The 18,198-nt window shown below is 43.1% G+C and overlaps 1 protein-coding gene across 5 annotated transcripts in view; it reads left to right on the forward strand.

Moving 5' to 3' along the window:
- Nucleotides 1-18,198, forward strand: part of TNS2 (tensin 2) — a 165,858-nt gene that overhangs the window by 50,409 nt on the left and 97,251 nt on the right. The window contains exon 1 of one of the 5 annotated variants that reach the window (XM_032212149.1): nt 2,005-2,185. The exons of 3 other annotated variants lie outside the window; for them this stretch is intronic. In XM_032212149.1, coding sequence (XP_032068040.1) covers nt 2,105-2,185 — 81 coding nt within the window. In that variant the 5' untranslated portion in view covers nt 2,005-2,104. Of the gene's footprint in view, nt 1-2,004; nt 2,186-17,503; nt 17,685-18,198 lie in introns of those variants that run through there. One more of the 5 variants, XM_032212151.1, reaches the window with a different exon arrangement.

Raw genomic sequence — 18,198 nt, forward strand, 5'->3', positions numbered from 1 at the left:
GCGCTTTAATCAGGCGCGCTTTAGTGGACCGCAGTTTTGTCGTGCCACGTGATTCTCATCGGCTCAAGGTTAACTCAGCCTTCCATTCTTCCAAGGTCCCAGATTGTGTGTGTGTGTGGGGGGGCATATGCTGACTCCGTAAACTGCTTAGAGAGGGCTGTAAAGCGGTATATAAGTCAAAGTGCTAATGCTATTATATTTACTTTTCATACTTTTTAAATGAAACTAGAATGAAAACCAATTTCATTTTTGTCCTGACCACCAACCTGCCTATCCTTGGCATGCTTCTCAAAGACCGAAATGTGGCTCTTAACCAAAATGGATATGTGACAGCCAGAGGTGGGTTCCTACCAGTTCATCAAATCTACCGAACCGGTTAGAAGAGGTTCCACCAGTGGACCCGGAAAGCAGGCCACACCTACAGAAGAGGTTCCAAATTTTTTTGAAACCCACCACTGGTGACATCCAAGATATAATTTCTTCACAATATAAGGTCTCCCTCTAGAGTAGTGAGAGAGCTCATGAGTCTTACGGTAGAATGGTCCAGTAGCTGATAAGTAGAGGTCAGCAAGCATTGAATAGGTTAACACTTGCAATTAAAGAGAAGGAACAAGCTGAAGATTATACTATATGTGAACTATTCTACCAATGGCTAGGGAACAAATGTGAAAGTTAGACATGAAAGTAGATTAGTGAAATATAGAAAATATATCAATAGAATTAAATAAGTCAAGAAGAAGATTGTTACAGTATTAGATGTGCTACGTATATCAGTATTAAGTTAAGAGTAGATAAATAATGAATATGGCTGTAGATTCTAATTGTTATTGCACAAGGCAGTTGTACCCAGATGACACACTGTTTAATGGAAGATGGATTGTTCGTATTAAAATAAAGTAAAAAAAATTGTAAAACAAAACAAAACAAGGTGAGGTCAGCAAGCAGAATCCCTGTATGCTGTATCTGCCTTTCCTGAACAGGTTTGAGTCGTATGACAAACTGTTAACCCAAAAGAGGGATAGCTGTATGTATGTGATGATTGAGTAAGAGAACCTGGTTCCAGGCTCAAAGGATCCTGTTCTCAAAACCAGCTCTGCTCAGAGAGACGCATTTGTGTCTCAGTGAGTGTCCTAGAGACACATTTGTGTCTCAGTGAGTGGTTCCTATTCTTCACCCGGAGAATCTGTGTCATCTACGAGCTGCTAGTCTGTGGAAATTAAGGTAAGGTTGGGTTTGAATCCCTATTTTTTTCAGGGCTCTTTCCCCCCCCCCTTTTTAGAAAAACGAAACCACCCAATACTAGAAAAGTAGTTCACTAAAGCAATATTTCCTCAACCTCAGCCACTTGAGATGGGTGGACTTCAAGTTCCAGAATTCCTGTGGCAGTATGCCCATGGCATTCTGGGAATTGAAGTCCACGTATCTTAAAAGTTACGGAGGTTGAGAAACGCTGCTGTAGACTAAAACTTTTTCCCTGGGTTGTTCGTTTTCTACTTGCAGGAATTCTGTGTGTTTATCTCTGTGTGTGCCTGAGGAAAATGCCCTTCTGACAGACAGTAATCTCAATAGTCACTCCCCTTCATCATTGACGGACAGACAGACAGACTTCATTTGGAATCCCTATCCAATCCTGGGTCTCATTTCTCTCTTTCCTTATATCCCCTGCCAACCTCTTTCTGATTTCTGGCTCCTCGGAGTTGCTGTTGATTCAAAGGCCCACGCTTGGAGACAACTGACCTACAGCCCTCTGCGTCTCTGCCAGGGCCTCCATCCCTCTTTCTCTGCTGCTGCCTCCTCCTTTTCCATTACCTCCCTGCAAGGGGAAGGAGCCATTGTGAGTCAGGAAATGGAGCTCCCTTGACAGCTTGCCCTGAACTCGCAGCCTAGCCTGGCTCCTACCTCATCATTTCCAGCCTCACATCCTCCAAGGGCTGGGCTGGTTTGAGAAGCCAACAGAAGTGTCACTGACGGCAGCCCCTGGCACTGTGCAGAGGGCTGGCGTCTCTCTGCGGTGTGTGGCGGTGGGATCTGCGCTCAAGCATTTTGGCAAGCCAAGGCTCAGAGGCACAAGTAGGATCCATGTGTCATTGTCTCCTTGGTCACCATGAAGCCCCGAAACACGGTGGAAACTCTCCTGAGAGCCCTGGGGAGAAGGGAAAGTGCCCGGATACCAAGTAGCTGCCGGGTAGGTGTTTGGAAAGCAGGGGAAGTTCTTGGATAAAGAAGGAAGGTAGGGATTGGGTGGGAGATGTGGGTTTCTCATTGTGTAACAGACTTTGACTGGGATGGTGTGTGCTGGATTTGGTGGTATCAGTCCCCATCATCCCCAGACAGGCTGGAGAGAAAGCTATTCGCTGAACGTCTTTGGTTTTCCGTTTGATGTACAGAGTGAAATAAGCTGGAAGAGTTAATGGGGCAGTAAATTGTCTGCTTAGTCCATCATTCTTTTTTGGGGCGGGAACTTTACTCACTGTACAACTTAAGAAAGTAGCCACTAACTAGGATCTCTCCCCGATTTCCTGCTGAAACATCCTCTTGCTTCGCTTTTCCCCCATAGGTTTAGTACAAAGGAACAGCTTTAACTTTGTTTTTCCTCTGGCTGACCTAACATGACTATTCTACTAAAAGTGTACAGTTATTGTGTACAATTCCCACCCACCCCCCTGACACACACATACTCCCTTCCACTGGGTTGTCTTTGTTGTTGTAAGGATGTTAAAGGCAAAAATTCTCAGGAGGGTGAGGATGTACTAGCCTGATGGATTGTGCTTCTGTGCTTGAGAGCTAATTTTGACATTTGCTTCGTATTGCCGCAGCCTTAAGACCCCAGATGGGAGAAAGCTGGTTGGCCAAATGCCATGTCAGCCTGTTTGAGCCATTTCCTGATATGTATTTTAAGAAACAGCTTTGTATGGTTTTCCTTTTTAAAAAAAAAAATAGTGGCTGAGATTTTATATAGTTAAATCAGACAAGGAACTTGATGCCCTCCAGATGTTTGGACAAGGGAACCCCACCCCCACCCCATTCCTTTGTCTTAGCCATCAGACTTAGTGGGTTGTCTGATGGGGGTAAATCCAAAACATCTGGAGGGCATCAGATGAGCTATCCTTAAGTTAAATCTTGATCAGTTGCATATAAGCCTCACTCTAGTTTTGGTGAAAGAGAACGTGTGAAAGGAAACGAGACGGAATCAGGGCACAAAATCATTTAACCTGTAACACTTGAGAGTCTGGAATAGTGTTCATACAAAAACAGGAGAAAAAGAACTATTTTTAAAAGGAGGCATAGGAATGCATGTGGCCATGTCTATGGCTTAGGGCTCTTCCCTGCTTTGATGATTTGCATCTCAGTTGATGATCCTAGGAATTGCCTGCATAGAAAAAACTTGTATGCTGGAGCTGAAGTGCTATAAAGATTCGTACATATGTGCTAGTCGTTCCCGACTCTAGGGGGGGTTGCTCATATCCGTTTCAAAGCTGAAGAGCCAACACTGTCCAAGACGTCTCTGTGATCATGTGGCCGGCATGACTAAACACCGAAGGCGCACGGAACGCTGTTACCTTCCCACCAAAGGTGGTCCTTATTTTTCTACTTGCATTTTTACAATGCTTTCAAACTGCTAGATTGGCAGAAGCTGGGATGAGTAACGGGAGCTCCCTCCGTTAAGTGGTGCTAGGGATTCGAACTGCTGAACCTTCTGATCGGACATGCTCAGCGTCTTAGCCACTGAGCCACCACGTCCCTTTCCCATCCATCCCTGAGTCACCAACTATAAGATGATATAATTGGATGGGTGGATGGATGAGTGAACCCATTTCCTCTGCAAGATTTTTGAATTAAGACCACAAATTAACTCAAAGTGGTAGTAAAAGCTGAGTTTTCTGTTTGCTGCCATCCAGGGATTGCCCAGATGTTTCCAATCCACGTACAATACAGGTAGTCCTTGACTTACACCAGTTCATCTCATGACCGTTCAACGTTACGACGGCACTGAAAAAAGCGACTTATGACCATATTTCACACTTACGGCCGTTGCAGTCATCCCCATGGTCATGTGATCAAAATTCAAGTGCTTGGCTACTGGTTCACATTTACGACCATCGCAGTGTCCCAAGGTCATGCGATCCCCTTTTGCTGCCTTCTGACAAGCAAAGTCAATGGAGCAAAGCTCACTTAACACATGTCTCACTTAACAACCAAAGGTTTGGGCTCAATTGTGGTCATAAGCTAAGGACTACCTGTAGTTTATTCTGATTTCCCTCTTCCAAAATGCCTCCTGTCTCACCCACTTTTTGCGGTGTGGCCCTTAGCTGGTGGCAATTGTGCAGGTGTTTGTGGAGTCCATTTGGACTGCATCAAAGACTATCAAAGCAGACTTTTCCTGTACTTCTTAACAAACACACATCTCTATTTCTTCTCACCCCAGCGGTACAAAAGATCAGCTGGCAAACAGGAGCAGAGGGCTTGGCTTTGGGCCATTAATAGTAGCAGAACAGGAGTTAATCCACTTCATGTTAGGATCCAAGAACTGTATCTTTGCTAGCTAAAGGCTGCCTGTGGCCTTGGACTGCTGCTTGTCCACCCTGTCTCTAGAGGCACTGACTGCACAATCCTTTTCAGGTCTTGCAGTGGGTGCGCCAGGAACATCAGTAATCAGATGGGGCCAGAATAGAAACAAAACTTGATTTCGTTGCTTTTTTAAACTAAAGCCGAAGTAATGAAATGCTGGGAAGAGGAGGACTTCCTTGGCAGCAACTCATTTCCCTGTCTGCCATATTAAAACAATGACAATTTGGCAGCAATTTGCAGAAGGGTTCTAGAAGCTGCATTGAAGGGTTTGTGTCTCAGGTTGTGAAGCTCTGATCTTGAGGCTGTTCATAGTTACCTGTTCACATTGCTTGATTATTACACTACTAAGTAATTTGCAATTGCACATAGTCAAAGATCAAGTCAGTGGTTAGCTGTTGCAAGCAGAATAAATGTATTCTGCATCACCACGTACACCGTGGCCCTTCAGTTGACATCTTCTAACTGTTGGGGCAACTAACTGGGAATTAGGGGACTTGCAATCCCAATGCATCTGGATCATAAAAGGATGGGAAAGGGTTGATATGATGGAATTAAGGATGCCAGATTTACCAAGGCAAATACTTGTTTGACTTTTAAAAACTCCAGGGCTGCTGTGTCTCCTTCCTGATTTCAATGCTAACTTATTGGTTCCACCACAAAACCGCGGACGACAAAATCGCGGACGACGAAAGCGCGCATTTGACGTCATCACAGCGCGACGAAAACATCGCGCTGTGATCAAAAAATGTAAAAATAAAGCGAAAACCTTACCCTAACCCCCCCAAACCTAACCCTAAACCTAACCCTTAACTTAACCCTAAATCTAACCCTAAACCTAATCGTTAACCTAACGCTAAACCTAACGCTAACCCTTAACCTAACGCTAAACGTAACCCTAACGCTCTAAACCTAACCCTAACCCTTAACCTAACCCTAACCCTAAACCTAAACCTAACCCTTACCTTTATGTGAATCGGCTTGCTTTAATTTTATTTTTATTTCAATTTTTAATTTTTTTCGTCGCGCTGTGATGACGTCAAATGCGCGCTTTCGTCGATCGCGCTTTTGTGGACCACGGTTTTGACGGGTCACGAACTTATTCATCCTCCTTCCTCTTTTTTTTCAGGAAACAAACTCTAATTTCTTTTACAAAGAGTCACAGGAGTAAAAGGAATGGGAGAGTAGAGGGCAGGGGTACCCTAGGTCTCTTTTCACATAGGCAGATCTTTTTAAAGCGAAAAATAGTCAGTTATTAATTTGCTCGGAATCCTGCGAAAAGATTCTGAGAACCAGTTTGGTGCTGTGGTTTAGGTGCTAATTAGAATCTGGGAGTCTGGGAGTTCTAGTTTGTGGTGTGCTGGTAAAGTATTTAGCAACCCACTCTACTTTCTCCAATGTCACCATCATGCCATGCTGCCAACCAACCAACAACTGATTGATGCACTAAGCATAGGGGCTCAACTCAAAAGTCCCCAAAAATGTATCAGTTGCTCTTGCAAGCTGGTGCCTCTTGGCTCTAGCACAGTGCTGGTCCCAGTCCTTCCTTAGACATTAAAAGCAACCGTGTGACTGGGCACTTCACAGCATTGTTTTTGTGGGGGAAATAAGAAAAAAGAGCATTATGTATACATGAGTTTTACAAAATAAAGGTGGAAGAGAGGGGAGGGAGGACTGGAAAAGTGTCAGGAAAGAAGATGCTGGCAGAAAGAAAGACAAAGAAGAGATGAAACCATGTACTTTAGTTCCAGATATTGGGCTTATCCATTTTTAATGTTTGCTTTCTACCTTTTCTCTGGAAAATTCATCTCATCCCACAAATTGCTCCTATGTCCTGCCTTATGAAGAGCAATAGTGAACGTATAGGAAGAAATATATTGTGTTCCACCCATGTTTTGATAGCTTTAGAGTCCCAGAAGTCAGATCCATAAAATTAACCAGCAGATTATTAAACAAACTGCACCATTACCCACCCAATTTGGGGTAGGAAGCAAACGAAAGATGGGCATATTAAGACTTGGTCTAAAAAAGTGGACATTCTGTGTGTGTGTGTGCGCGTGCGCGCATGCGCGCACACACACTCACACACCCACACACATGAGATCTTGTTACATAATTGCCCTGCCCAGTGTGACCATATATTATCACCTGCCCCAAATTAGAGGAATTTTGGAACATGTTACAGTGTTAATATCCACTGCAAAAGGCTACCCATCACCAGGCATATTTGGCACAGCCTGTTGCTTCCAATCTGCACCTAGGGGCTAATATCTGTGACACAAGATTTGCATGATGAGATTCTTCTTGAATGAAGATCAAGTGAACATGCGAGAAAGCTCTCTGTCTACCAGCATAGATTTCTCTTTGGAAAAAAACTCTTTTTCCTATAGTTTATTAGGAATGACCTTACTCCTCTGGGGGAAGACCTCTGACCATCTTTCCAGAAGAGCTGAGAATGCTGAATAAACAGGAAATGAGCAGGAAAAATCACTCAGTTATCCTCCTCCTGAAAGGCCCCAATTATGTAATCCTTACATTGTGAGGTCTGCAGCAAAGTCTTAGGAGATATTAAAAAAGCTAATGGGGTAGGATTAGTATCCCATGGCAATTGTGCAGCACCTCCAGATGTTTCAGCCATGGTTGTGCATCTGCAGTGTGTATGCTAGATATGGTGAATAGTACACAAAGTAATCTCTCTTTTGCCCATTCCTTTTTAATTAAGGACACCTCCCATTTTGAAACGGGTGTAATGTTGCAGAAATATGCTAGCAAGAGATTTAACAAGAACTTCTGGTTGAAGAAAAGAATAAAGACAAATTAAGACTTGCCACAATCTGCAAAGGTTATTCATTTCTAGTATTACCAGATGCATGTTTGTAACTGGTTGGGAAAGTCCCCAGTTTATCAACACAGCATACCAATAGTAACATTCTCATTTTATTTATTAAATTTATATGCCACCTGTTCCACTCTGGAAAAAAAACAAGTGTATTCTTATAAATTAAACTTCTTCCTACTGCAGGTCTCAATACACAAAATCTTAATATTGTAACTGGAGGAAACTACAGTAGTGTAGGAAGTTAGCCACCCACTCCCCTCCTAGAAGAATGAAATATTATAGGAAATATTAAAAAGGCAGAATATTATAACTCCCTGGATGAGAAAAGGAGAAACATGCTCTTGAAAAGCAGCCCCCACCTTTGTTAATAGTCCCAGAAAGACTGGGTGCCAACATATCTACAAGACAAAAGGCTGGGCCAGGTTATCTACAAAACAAAAGGCCTTCACCTTCAGGACATGATAGGATTAGCCCTCACTCATGATCCAATGAGGACAAAGCCATTAAGCCATAATAGGAATTGGCCAAAGCACCTTCATAACATCACCCAGTAAAATTTAACCAAGCCTGGGACTCAAGACAACCTACAGAGTTACCCCTGCATGGCCCCACGTGAGTCTGACAACCAATCAGAATACATTTCTTTCACAGGGACAGGAAGCAAATTCAAAGGCCAAGAGAGGGTATAAAACTCTCTCTCCCTCTCCCCCCCCTCTCCCCCTCTCCCAGCCCATGTACTCAATTGCCCAGGACCTCAAACCATGTAATCCTGCCCACCATTAAACTATCTTTCCAATCAGCCTCCATGTTTCCAGTGTCTTTCTCCCCACTTGGAACTGAATCCAGATGGACATTTCTTCCAACAGTAAGAACCTGTGTGGTGGAAATCTCCCAGTAAATCTCCCTTATCACTTAATTGAAGAAGTAATTATTTACCATATTTGGTAATGTCCAATAGCAACAATGAACTCTCTTCTTCCAAATTAGATTGCTGCAAAAGAAGCCTTAAGGGACAAACAAGGAGTGAAATCCTCTGTGAATGGGCTGGTGGAACTCAAGGTGTTACTAAAACACAAAGTTAACTCTACCAGGCTAATAATATTGGCCATTAATGCTCTGACAATATGCTTCATGTTAGAATTCTTGGACTAGCTTCATAGACTATGCTAAGCCTGCAGTTTTAGCTATTCTTTCTTATACTATTTACTAAGCCATATAAAGCATGCTTTCCAACCACAGTGACTAAGCTCCTGCTTTGCTACTGCTGTATGATGACTTTCAGGAGGAGGAAGTGCCTGGTCTATTGAGTAATGTATTGAAGCACCATCAATGCAGGTAATCCAAGGATGACCTTGCAACTCAGGAGAGATTTGGTAGGATTTCATAGGCAGCAGAAGGACTTAAAGCAGCTGCTGTTTTGGTGGTCTTTGGTGGATGATTGGTAAATCTGAACAACTTCCTGTAAGCATCAACTGATCTCTGTTCTTCTCTCTCTGCATGTAAACATCCTTGCCTGCCTGCCCGTCTGCCTCCTTGGTCATCTGTCAGTTGTATCCTGTATTAAGTTCACTTAATTGAGGGAATCATCTCAGCATGACAGCAAGTTTGATGTTACTGCTATAGGTTTGCTTGAGTGAATGCAGTCAGTTCTGGCTGTCCACTGGTCATGTGAATACATTGACTCATGCTGGTTTTTTCCCTCCCTAAGCAACCTCTTTTATGGTGTAAATCTTTTATGAAGGGTATTTGAGATGGGGTGGTGCAGTGGTTAAAATGCAGTACTGCAGGCTACTTCTGCTGACTGCCGGTTGCCTGCAATTTGGCAGATCGAATCTCACCAGGCTCAAGGTTGACTCAGCCTTCCATCCTTCCAAAGTGGGTAAAATGAGGACCCAGATTGTTGGGGGCAATAGGCTGACTTTGTAAACCGCTTAGAGAGGGCTGTAAAGCACTGTGAAGCGGTATCTAAGTCTAAGTGCTATCGCTGTTGCTGTTGCTATTTCTATTCCGGCCGCACTAACTGATTTAGATCACCTCACTGCCCTTCTCACAACATCATCAATTGTGTTGACCAAACTCCTTCCATTTGACCAATAGATGATCGGCAGCAAAGGGTTCCCCCCTTACCACATGTACCCTAACTTTGCACTGGATCTGTTTTTTTACGAATTAAAACTAATGATCACCCTACTCTGATGAGAGCTGAAGCTCTCCTGTTCACTTTAAAAACAAAGATAAAAATGGTGCTAGGAGGGGAGATCACAATATCTCGGTTCTAGTGTGGAGGAAAGGATTGAGGAGTGGCATGCGGGACAAGGAACAAATTCCCACCAATAGATAATGGTCCTTCTCCATATTCAGTTGTATCAGTTGCATTTGCAGTGATTCCTTCTGCGTGGCTAAAAAGGCAAAGGTAAAGGTTCTTTTCGTATATATGTGCTAGTTATTCCCAACTCTAGGGGGTGGTGTTCATTTCCATTTCAAAGCCAAAGAGCCAGTGCTGTCTGAAGACGTCTCTATGGTCATGTTGGCCAGCATGGCTAAACGCCAAAGGCGCATGGAACGCTGTTACCATCCCACCAAAGGTGGTTCCTATTTTTCTACTTGCATTTTTACATGCTTTTGAACTGCTAAGTTGGCAGAAGCTGGGACAAGTAACAGGAGCTCACTCAGTTATGCGGTGCTAGGGATTCAAACCGCAAAACTGCTGACCTTTCTCATCGACAAGCTGAGCCACTGAGCCAGTCATGTCTGTGTGGCTACTGAGCTGTTAATTAATCAGCAGCTGACAAATGGGAAAGGACCATGAAGGACAAAGATGAGAAGGGAGTGGTACAGAAGCCTCCTGTATGGAGTGTCCTGAAGGTTATCAATGACTTGGTTGGGATTAACTTTTTTTTAATAGAACAAATCAAGACACCAGTGAATTGCTTCCGTAAGTCCATTCACATCTCAGCACGACAGCAGGTTTGGTGTTTACAGGTAGTCCTCAACTTACAACAGTTCATTTAGTGTCTGTTCAAAGTTACAACGGCACTGAGAAAAGTGACTTATAACCATTTTCCACGCTTATAACCATTGCAGCCATCCCCATGGTCGTGTGATCAAAATTCAGATGCTTGGCAACCTTCTGACCAGCAAAGTCAATGGGGAATCCAGATTCACTTAACTGTGTTACCAACTTAACAAATGCAAATGATTCACTTAACAACTGCGGCAAGAGAAGTCGTAAAATGGAGCAAAGCTCTCTTAACAAAAAATTCAATTAGCAAGATAAATTTTGGGGTTAATTATGGTCTTAACTCAAGGACTACCTGTATATTGTTAAAGGTTTTCTTGAGTGAATACCATCAGTTCTGGTTGTCCCATGAATGGTGTTCGCATTTCGGCTAGGTCAATTTCAGGTGTGCGTATTAAAAAGTCTATGATGGGACACAAGAAGAAACTCTGGGAGAACCTGAAAACAGTATTTTGAGCATCTGTAAGCAGCAGCTTTTTTTTCCTGAACTAAACTGCTGACGCTTCGTCTTTATCTGGATGCAGACCAGAAGGGAAATCCTTCTTTCAAGTTATTTTGTTTTTTAACAATCCTGAGACAGGAAGGATGGAATTGGTACATTTGTGTGGCCAAACCTATCAAGTGCTTCAGGTTTGGGAACATTTCTTTGTGATAACCTTGCATTTTACTTCAATGCCTGTGGGAGAATTTTCATGTTCAAATAGTGGATTAAATAGCAGTAGCAATAGCAGTTAGACTTATATACCGCTTCATGGGGCTTTCAGCCCTCTCTAAGCGGTTTACAGAGTCAGCAAATTGCCCCCAACAATCCGGGTCCTCATTTTACCCACCTCGGAAGGATGGAAGGCTGAGTCAACCCTGAGCCGGTGAGATTTGAACCGCCGAACTGCAGCTAACAGTCAGCTGAAGTAGCCTGCAGTGCTGCACTCTAACCACTGCGCCACCTCGGCTCGCAGTAGTAGTAGAAAAAAAAGGGGATCCCTGGGAATGCAGGGAATTTTTTTCTAAGCTATATTTGAGGCCGCTAAGTGTCACAAGAGGCAGGGCAACAGTTTCAAGAGGGAGGCCAAATACTCCTTAATTTCCTCCTCTTTTCTGCTCCTTAATTGTAATTAGGCAGTTTGCACTGGCTTTGACAGTTTTTAGCAGGCTTTAAGAGGCTACAAAAGACAGAATGAAGCACCATATGCTACCCTCTGTCTGTCAACTCCTGCATCAGTTGGCAGCTCTTTTATGACCAATTGGCTTCTGTGTTTTTGGCATTGCTGAAAGTTGGTTGTAGCTGTTACAAAACACTTGTGTTGAAATGTCCAGGAATGTAATTAGAACAGTCCCTTGGATAAGTTTCCCAAACCTTTGATTTAGGTTTCATGTACAAAAGGTGGGGGTTTGCCTAACCAACCATTTTCCAAGCAAGTCAGCAGCCAAGAAGGAAGTGGGGGGGGGGGGAGGGAAAAGATGCCTAGGCATCTACATACCTTTCTGCATTTCTACCATTTCATTCCAAACAGAGCTGGAACACCCAAAGCAAGGAAAAGAAGGGGATGGGCGAGAGAGCCAGGAAATGGCATTAATCATAAAGTATGGCAAGGAAACAGACCGGATTAGTTTTCCTCTTTACAATGATGAGCTGTGCATGGCAGGGAAGCCAGCCAACTAATTTGCTGGCCACAGTGAAACAGGCAATATTGAGTTTTGCTCTCAGACAGGCAGGGGAATGATAGCTTGACAAATCCTATTTTTGTTCCTGGCCTCCGGAGCCCTGCCTTCTATTCTTAAGCTTTGACCCATTCCCATCTGATTTTCCGGAGTTAAGGAACACTGTGTCCATCTGGCTGGGAGCCTCCCATTCCTTACACAGCTTAGTTGTGCAGGAAGTTGGAGAACACTGCTGCGATTGCCCGTAGATTCACCATAAACGGCCAGAGACTGTGTTTTTTGGGAGCACCGTGGCTCTGTTTTAATTTCGAAAAGGATTGCTTTGAGAAGAGAATGGGAGGAATGGACTCAGAGCCCTTGCTTCCTTCGTGCACTGTGGTCTGTCAGCAAATCCCCTGTATCGTATCTGTTCTTTCTCCTGTATCTCAGTATCCTCTCTTGGATAAGCAGTGATACAAATGGGCAAGTTTTGCTTGGAGGCCTCCAGCCTCTCGTCCTTAATCAGAGGCCACCAATGGCACAGGCGTGATATGGTTGATACCAATTTCCTTAGCAGTTAGCAATAGCAATAGCAGTTAGACTTATATACCGCTTCATAGGGCTTTCAGCCCTCTCTAAGCGGTTTACAGAGTCAGCATATCGCCCCCAACAATCCGGGTCCTCATTTTACCCACCTCGGAAGGATGGAAGGCTGAGTCAACCCTGAGCCGGTGAGATTTGAACCGCTGAACTGCTGAACTGCAGACAGCTGAAGTAGCCTGCAGTGCTGCATTTAACCACTGCGCCACCTTGGCTCTTAGAAAAACCTGATGGGTTGATTTTTCTTGTGCCCAGAATCCTGTTTACGATGACTAGCCTGCTGCAGGATGTAGCTTGGCTCAGTTGCACCACCTTCCGAGTCTTGCATTTCTCCACAGCTTTTGTGGTGGGTCCGTTTGGAAGTTGATCTAACCTTGCTTTCTTGTCAGCCCCACATAGAAATGTATGCACCGCAAATCATATAAGCTCCTCACCGCAGTGTTTGCAAGGTGACAAAATATGCATTGTGACATCAAAGGCAAGGATGGGAATCGTGGCTTGTTTTGATGGGCATTCTGCCAATTGTTCCTCTTTTTCCCCTGAGAACCCTTTATGGCTCAAATTGCTGGTTTGTAACTTGGTGGTCCTTAACTTACAACAATTCATTTAATGACTGTTCAAAGTTACAAGGGCACTGAAAAAAGAGACTTATGACCATTTTTCACACTTGCGACCTTTGTAGCAGCCTCACGATCAGGTGGTCAGAAATCATATGCTTGACAATTGGTTCATACTTATGACCTTTGCTGTGTCCCAAGGTCCTGTGATCTCCTTTTGCCACCTCTTGACAAACAAAATCAATGGGGAAGCCGGAATCAATTAGCAACTGTGTTACCCTGTTTTCTCGAAAATAAGACCTTCCTGGATAATAAGCCCAATCAGGCTTTTGGATGCATGTGTTAAAATAAGCCCTTCCTGAAAATATTGCAACACAGCAGCAACAGCCATGAGGTGACCACACTCGCCACCTCCTGCACCTCCAAAGTAATAAGACCTCCCCAAAAATAAGGCCAAGTGCTTATTTCGGGGGTCAAAAGAAAATAAGACCCTGTTTGGGGGAAACTAACTTATTAACCTCAGTGGTTCACTTAACAACTGTGGCAAGAAAGGTCGTAAAATGGGGCAAAACCCACATAACAAATGTCTCACTGAACCACAGAAATTTTGGGTGCAACTAGCAGAACAAAATTCAAGCTCTCCCTCTCCCTCTCCCTCTCCCTCTCCCTCTCCCCCTCCCCCTCCCTATCTATCTATCTATCTATCTATCTATCTATCTATCTATCTATCTATCTATCTATCTATCTATCTAATTGTGTGTATGTACGTGCGCGCATGTATATGAATGATAGAAGTATAGCTATGCATGCCTGCATGTGTAAGGCTGCCAAAAAAATCTTCCTCCCTCTGCAATTTATGTCTGTACTATCATTTCTGTTTGTTTCTAGCTGTCTGCATAGATCCTCTTCTCCCCAACTGTGTGAAAGGGAAGTGGAAATTGCCATGCCTGACATTCCATTTTGTAGCCTGTGCCTCAAATTTCAGCATTTTCTCTCTTGGGAATGTACTGTCCCTTTCTGCATCCCATGTCTGTGACTGAAGTCAACATATAAAGGATACCAGCCTTCCTTGTGTATGTTGAGCTTTTTCCTTCTTACCATTCTTCCTAGACCAGTCAGAGATGACAACAGCCTGAGCCAGTGATTCAGTCAAACCATTGCTACAACCATGCGTTAAGGACCGGTGCACAATTTATACCTAGTAGAGGAAGGCCAATTTTCGTCACTCAGCATAGATGCCAAGGGCACATCATTCCCTTCTGCCCTCTTCTTTTACACTTTTTTGCCCTTTTCATCATCTGTCTTTATACTGCTGCAAAATATTGTCTATCTTTCTTATTCCTGTTTGTGTGATGTGTCCTCCATACTTCTCTCTGTCAGCTCTGTCTTCACTCCTGACTGTATAGCATAATAAGCAGAGGTGAGTTTCACATAATTTAACCACCAGTTCGCCACACACCGAAACTGGGGTGGGTGGGCGTGGCCAGCCGCAGGTCGCCACAGTTCGCCCGAACTGGTTGAATACCACCACTGATAATAAGCCTTTCATTCTTCATGTTCAAATTTACTCTTTATTTATTTATTTATTTATTTATTTATTTATTTATTTATTTATTTATTTATTTATTTATTTATTTATTTCCTTCCTTCCTTCCTTCCTTCCTTCTTTCTTTCCTTCTTTCTTTCTTTGATTTAGACCCTGCCTTCCCATTCAGACAACATTCAAGGCCTGATAAAAATACAAACGATAAAGCATATGAGTTAAAACAATGCAGTTGAAAACCAAATCAGTTCAAGTAACAATTAGTGAAAGAGAGGTGTGTAGTTTTGCCATTTTTTCTAAAGATACAGTCAGGGCTAGACATTCCTGATGGAATACATTTCTTTTCTGCATATGAGATAGATAAGCTTTTAAAGTGCCAGTAGTGTAGAATAAATAATAGTAGATGGAAATTAATAGAATTGTTATTGGGCAGTATACAATTAAATATGTAATTAAATGCATCTCACTATTATCCTTTCAGGCTTGTTACAATGATGCCCATTTTGTCAGGGAAGGTTAAATTGGTTAAACTGGACAAGTACAAGTGACCCTTGATTAGCAACTGTCTCATTTAGTCAGCATTTGCTTGATACAAAACTGATGAAAAAAGTAAATTTGCAACCAATCCTCACATTTATGACCTTTATAGGTCTGTAAAGCAAAGGAAAACTGAAGTAAAATGATAAGAACAGTCGTGGTTTCACCTAGTGACCAGTTCACTTACCAACTGAATTTCTAGTCCTAATTGTGGTTGCTAAACAAGGACTATCTTTACTGTACGTTTTGAGTGGCTCAACTTAAGTAGAGAAGGCATTTCCCAGCATTACTGTCTGATAAATGAATTGGTTGGTTGAATTGGAGATGCCAGAATGAGATCTTCGTACAAGCAGTCCTCGACTTATGACCACTATTGAGGCCAAAGTTTATGTTGTTAAGCAAGACAGCTTTTAAGTGAATTTTGCCCCTTTCTTGATTCATTTGTTAAGTGAATCACTACAATTGTTATATTAGTAACGTGGTTGTTAAGTGAATCTGGCTTCCCCCTTGACTTTGCTTGTCAGAAAGTAACAACCAGGGACGTGAAGTCAGGGGAGGCAGAGGAGGCAGAGCCTCACCACTGTCATCATGAAAAGAAAAAAAATGTAAAAGGAAAAAGGCTGAGGTCAGGCTGCCAGAGTCACCATGGATGACTCTGCTTAGTGCTTAACTGTTTAAAAAAGCCTCTAAAAAGTTCCCTCTACAGGAGGCAGCAGGAGAACGACATGCCTCATCTAGTCTGACTTTTTTTATGATCACTTGAGCAGAGTTAAGCAAGAGTTAAAAGCCGAAAAATTCCTGATGTAGATGAAGCACGTCGTTCTGCTGCCTCCTCCTGTAGAGGGTGCTTTTTTAGAGACTTTTTTAAAAAGTTAAGCAGAGTCATCCACGGTGACTCTGGCAGCAACTAGCTCAGCCTGACCTCAGCTCTTGCCTTTTTCCTTTTACATTTTTTTTTCTTTTCATGATGGCAGGCAAGAGCAGAGTTGAAATCCTCTCTGAAACAGCTGGAAAAGGTACGTGTGGGTTGGAGGGAGGGGGAGGAATTCAAACTTCATCCTCCTGGTGCAAATTTGTCTCTGTGTGTGTGTGTTTGAGAGAGGGGGGAGGAGGGAGAGAGGGAGGAAGGAGGGGAAGGGAGAAGAAAAAGAAAAAGAAAGAAGGAAACTTACTTAGCAAAGGAGAAAAACAAATGCTGCTACTTTAAATCAGAACTGAGCATGTCTGGCTGTGGAATTCTGGGTGTTGAAATCCACAAGTCTAAAAAAATTGCTGCCTCACCAGCCATAAACCTCACTGCACGTCACTGGTAACAACATAAACTTGGGACACTGCAATCATCATATATAAATATGAGTCAATTGCCAAATGTCTGAATTTGGATTATGTGACCATGAAGATGCCACCACAGTTTAAGTATGAAAAATAGTTATAAGTCATTTTTCAGTGCCATTGTAAATTTAAATGGTCAGGAGAAGATTGCTCCCCATAATGCTAATCTATTCTATAGGGACACTACTTCCCATGCCTTCCCACCCCTCAAGGATGAGCATTCTTTAGCCCTGAAATCACCTATTGCCCTTAAAACTTTTGGGGTTGGGGTGTGTGTGAGCATTTTGGAGGCACAATCAGTAGTGCTGTTTCCTGCCATTCCACAAAACTGAACTTTTATCATTCAAAGAAACTCAACACAGCTTCAAATAATAATCTTCCATCTGCAAAACACCTGAGGAAGAAAAATAAAAATAAAAACCTCACCCCCACACAGGATATTTCCTCATCAGTTCTGGGCTCCCTAACCCTCTACAGGTCTTGCCTTGTGCAAAAACATTCAGATGTGGCTTCTGGCCATCAAAACTTGCCTACCTCTTCCTCACATAATCCATACCACACCTTTCTTCTTCCTCTGCCTCATGCATTTTACAAAAACCATTGTTCCAGATTTTGGCAGACTGAACATTACCTCGGGTTACATTTTTTTAAAAAAAATTCCATAATGAGTTTGCACAGCAAAATGTCTCTTTTCTTTGATACCAAATCTCAACCCATGTAGGCTGATGTAGGGTAAACACGGGCCATTCACATGACAGGCCTGTCGTACAGCCGGGGAAAAAAGCAATTCAGCTGACACATAATAGCAGGCACTCATTTCACAGCAGTACAACCAAGTTCAGTGAGTAAACATGTTGTTCTGGACTCAGTGCAAGGAGGAGGGGGAGAACTGGTGCCCCAGCTCCGCGTGGAGTCCAATTACGAAAGAGCCATCGCCCGGCCAGCTCCTTGCTTTGGTTAACCTCCTCCACTTGTGGCAAAAGCTGAGGCGCAACCCTGCCATTCAAACCGGGCATCCTTCTGCACAACTTGGTACAGATTTGGTGAATGCAGGTGAGGCGAATAGCTTGGGCTGTGTGCCTTCTGTATGTCCGCATCCCTTGGTTTTTTTTTTAATGAGAGACGGCCTCTTTTTGATCAGGGAAGCTAACATGCCTTTTTTTCAGTGACTACAGATGGATCTCATTTGAGTCCCTTTGGAAAGATTTTATGCTGTGAGTGTGTGGCTTTGTCCCATTTTTTCCCCCAGCCAATCTTCCTCAGTCTGATATTGACTGTGATGACAGGAATTCATGGAGCTAAAGTTACCTGGATTCATACCAGGAATTACGGGAGCTGTCATCCCGTATATCCAGAGGTAGTCCAGTTTGGGATGATCATATTCAATGTCCTTTTATACGGACATGACTACCCTTTGTGTGAATTATGACATCAGGGAGTTAAAGGATGGGTTCCCTGGAATGGCTATGTTTTTAGTGCGTTCTCTGAATTTAAAGCTTGTTAGCAATTGTTTGAGCCAGAAGTGGGATAAATGGCTAGGACTGGTGCACTGTTTTCTCCTAAAGGG

Source organism: Thamnophis elegans, chromosome 2, assembly GCF_009769535.1.
Source record: "Thamnophis elegans isolate rThaEle1 chromosome 2, rThaEle1.pri, whole genome shotgun sequence".
NCBI lineage: Eukaryota > Metazoa > Chordata > Lepidosauria > Squamata > Colubridae > Thamnophis > Thamnophis elegans.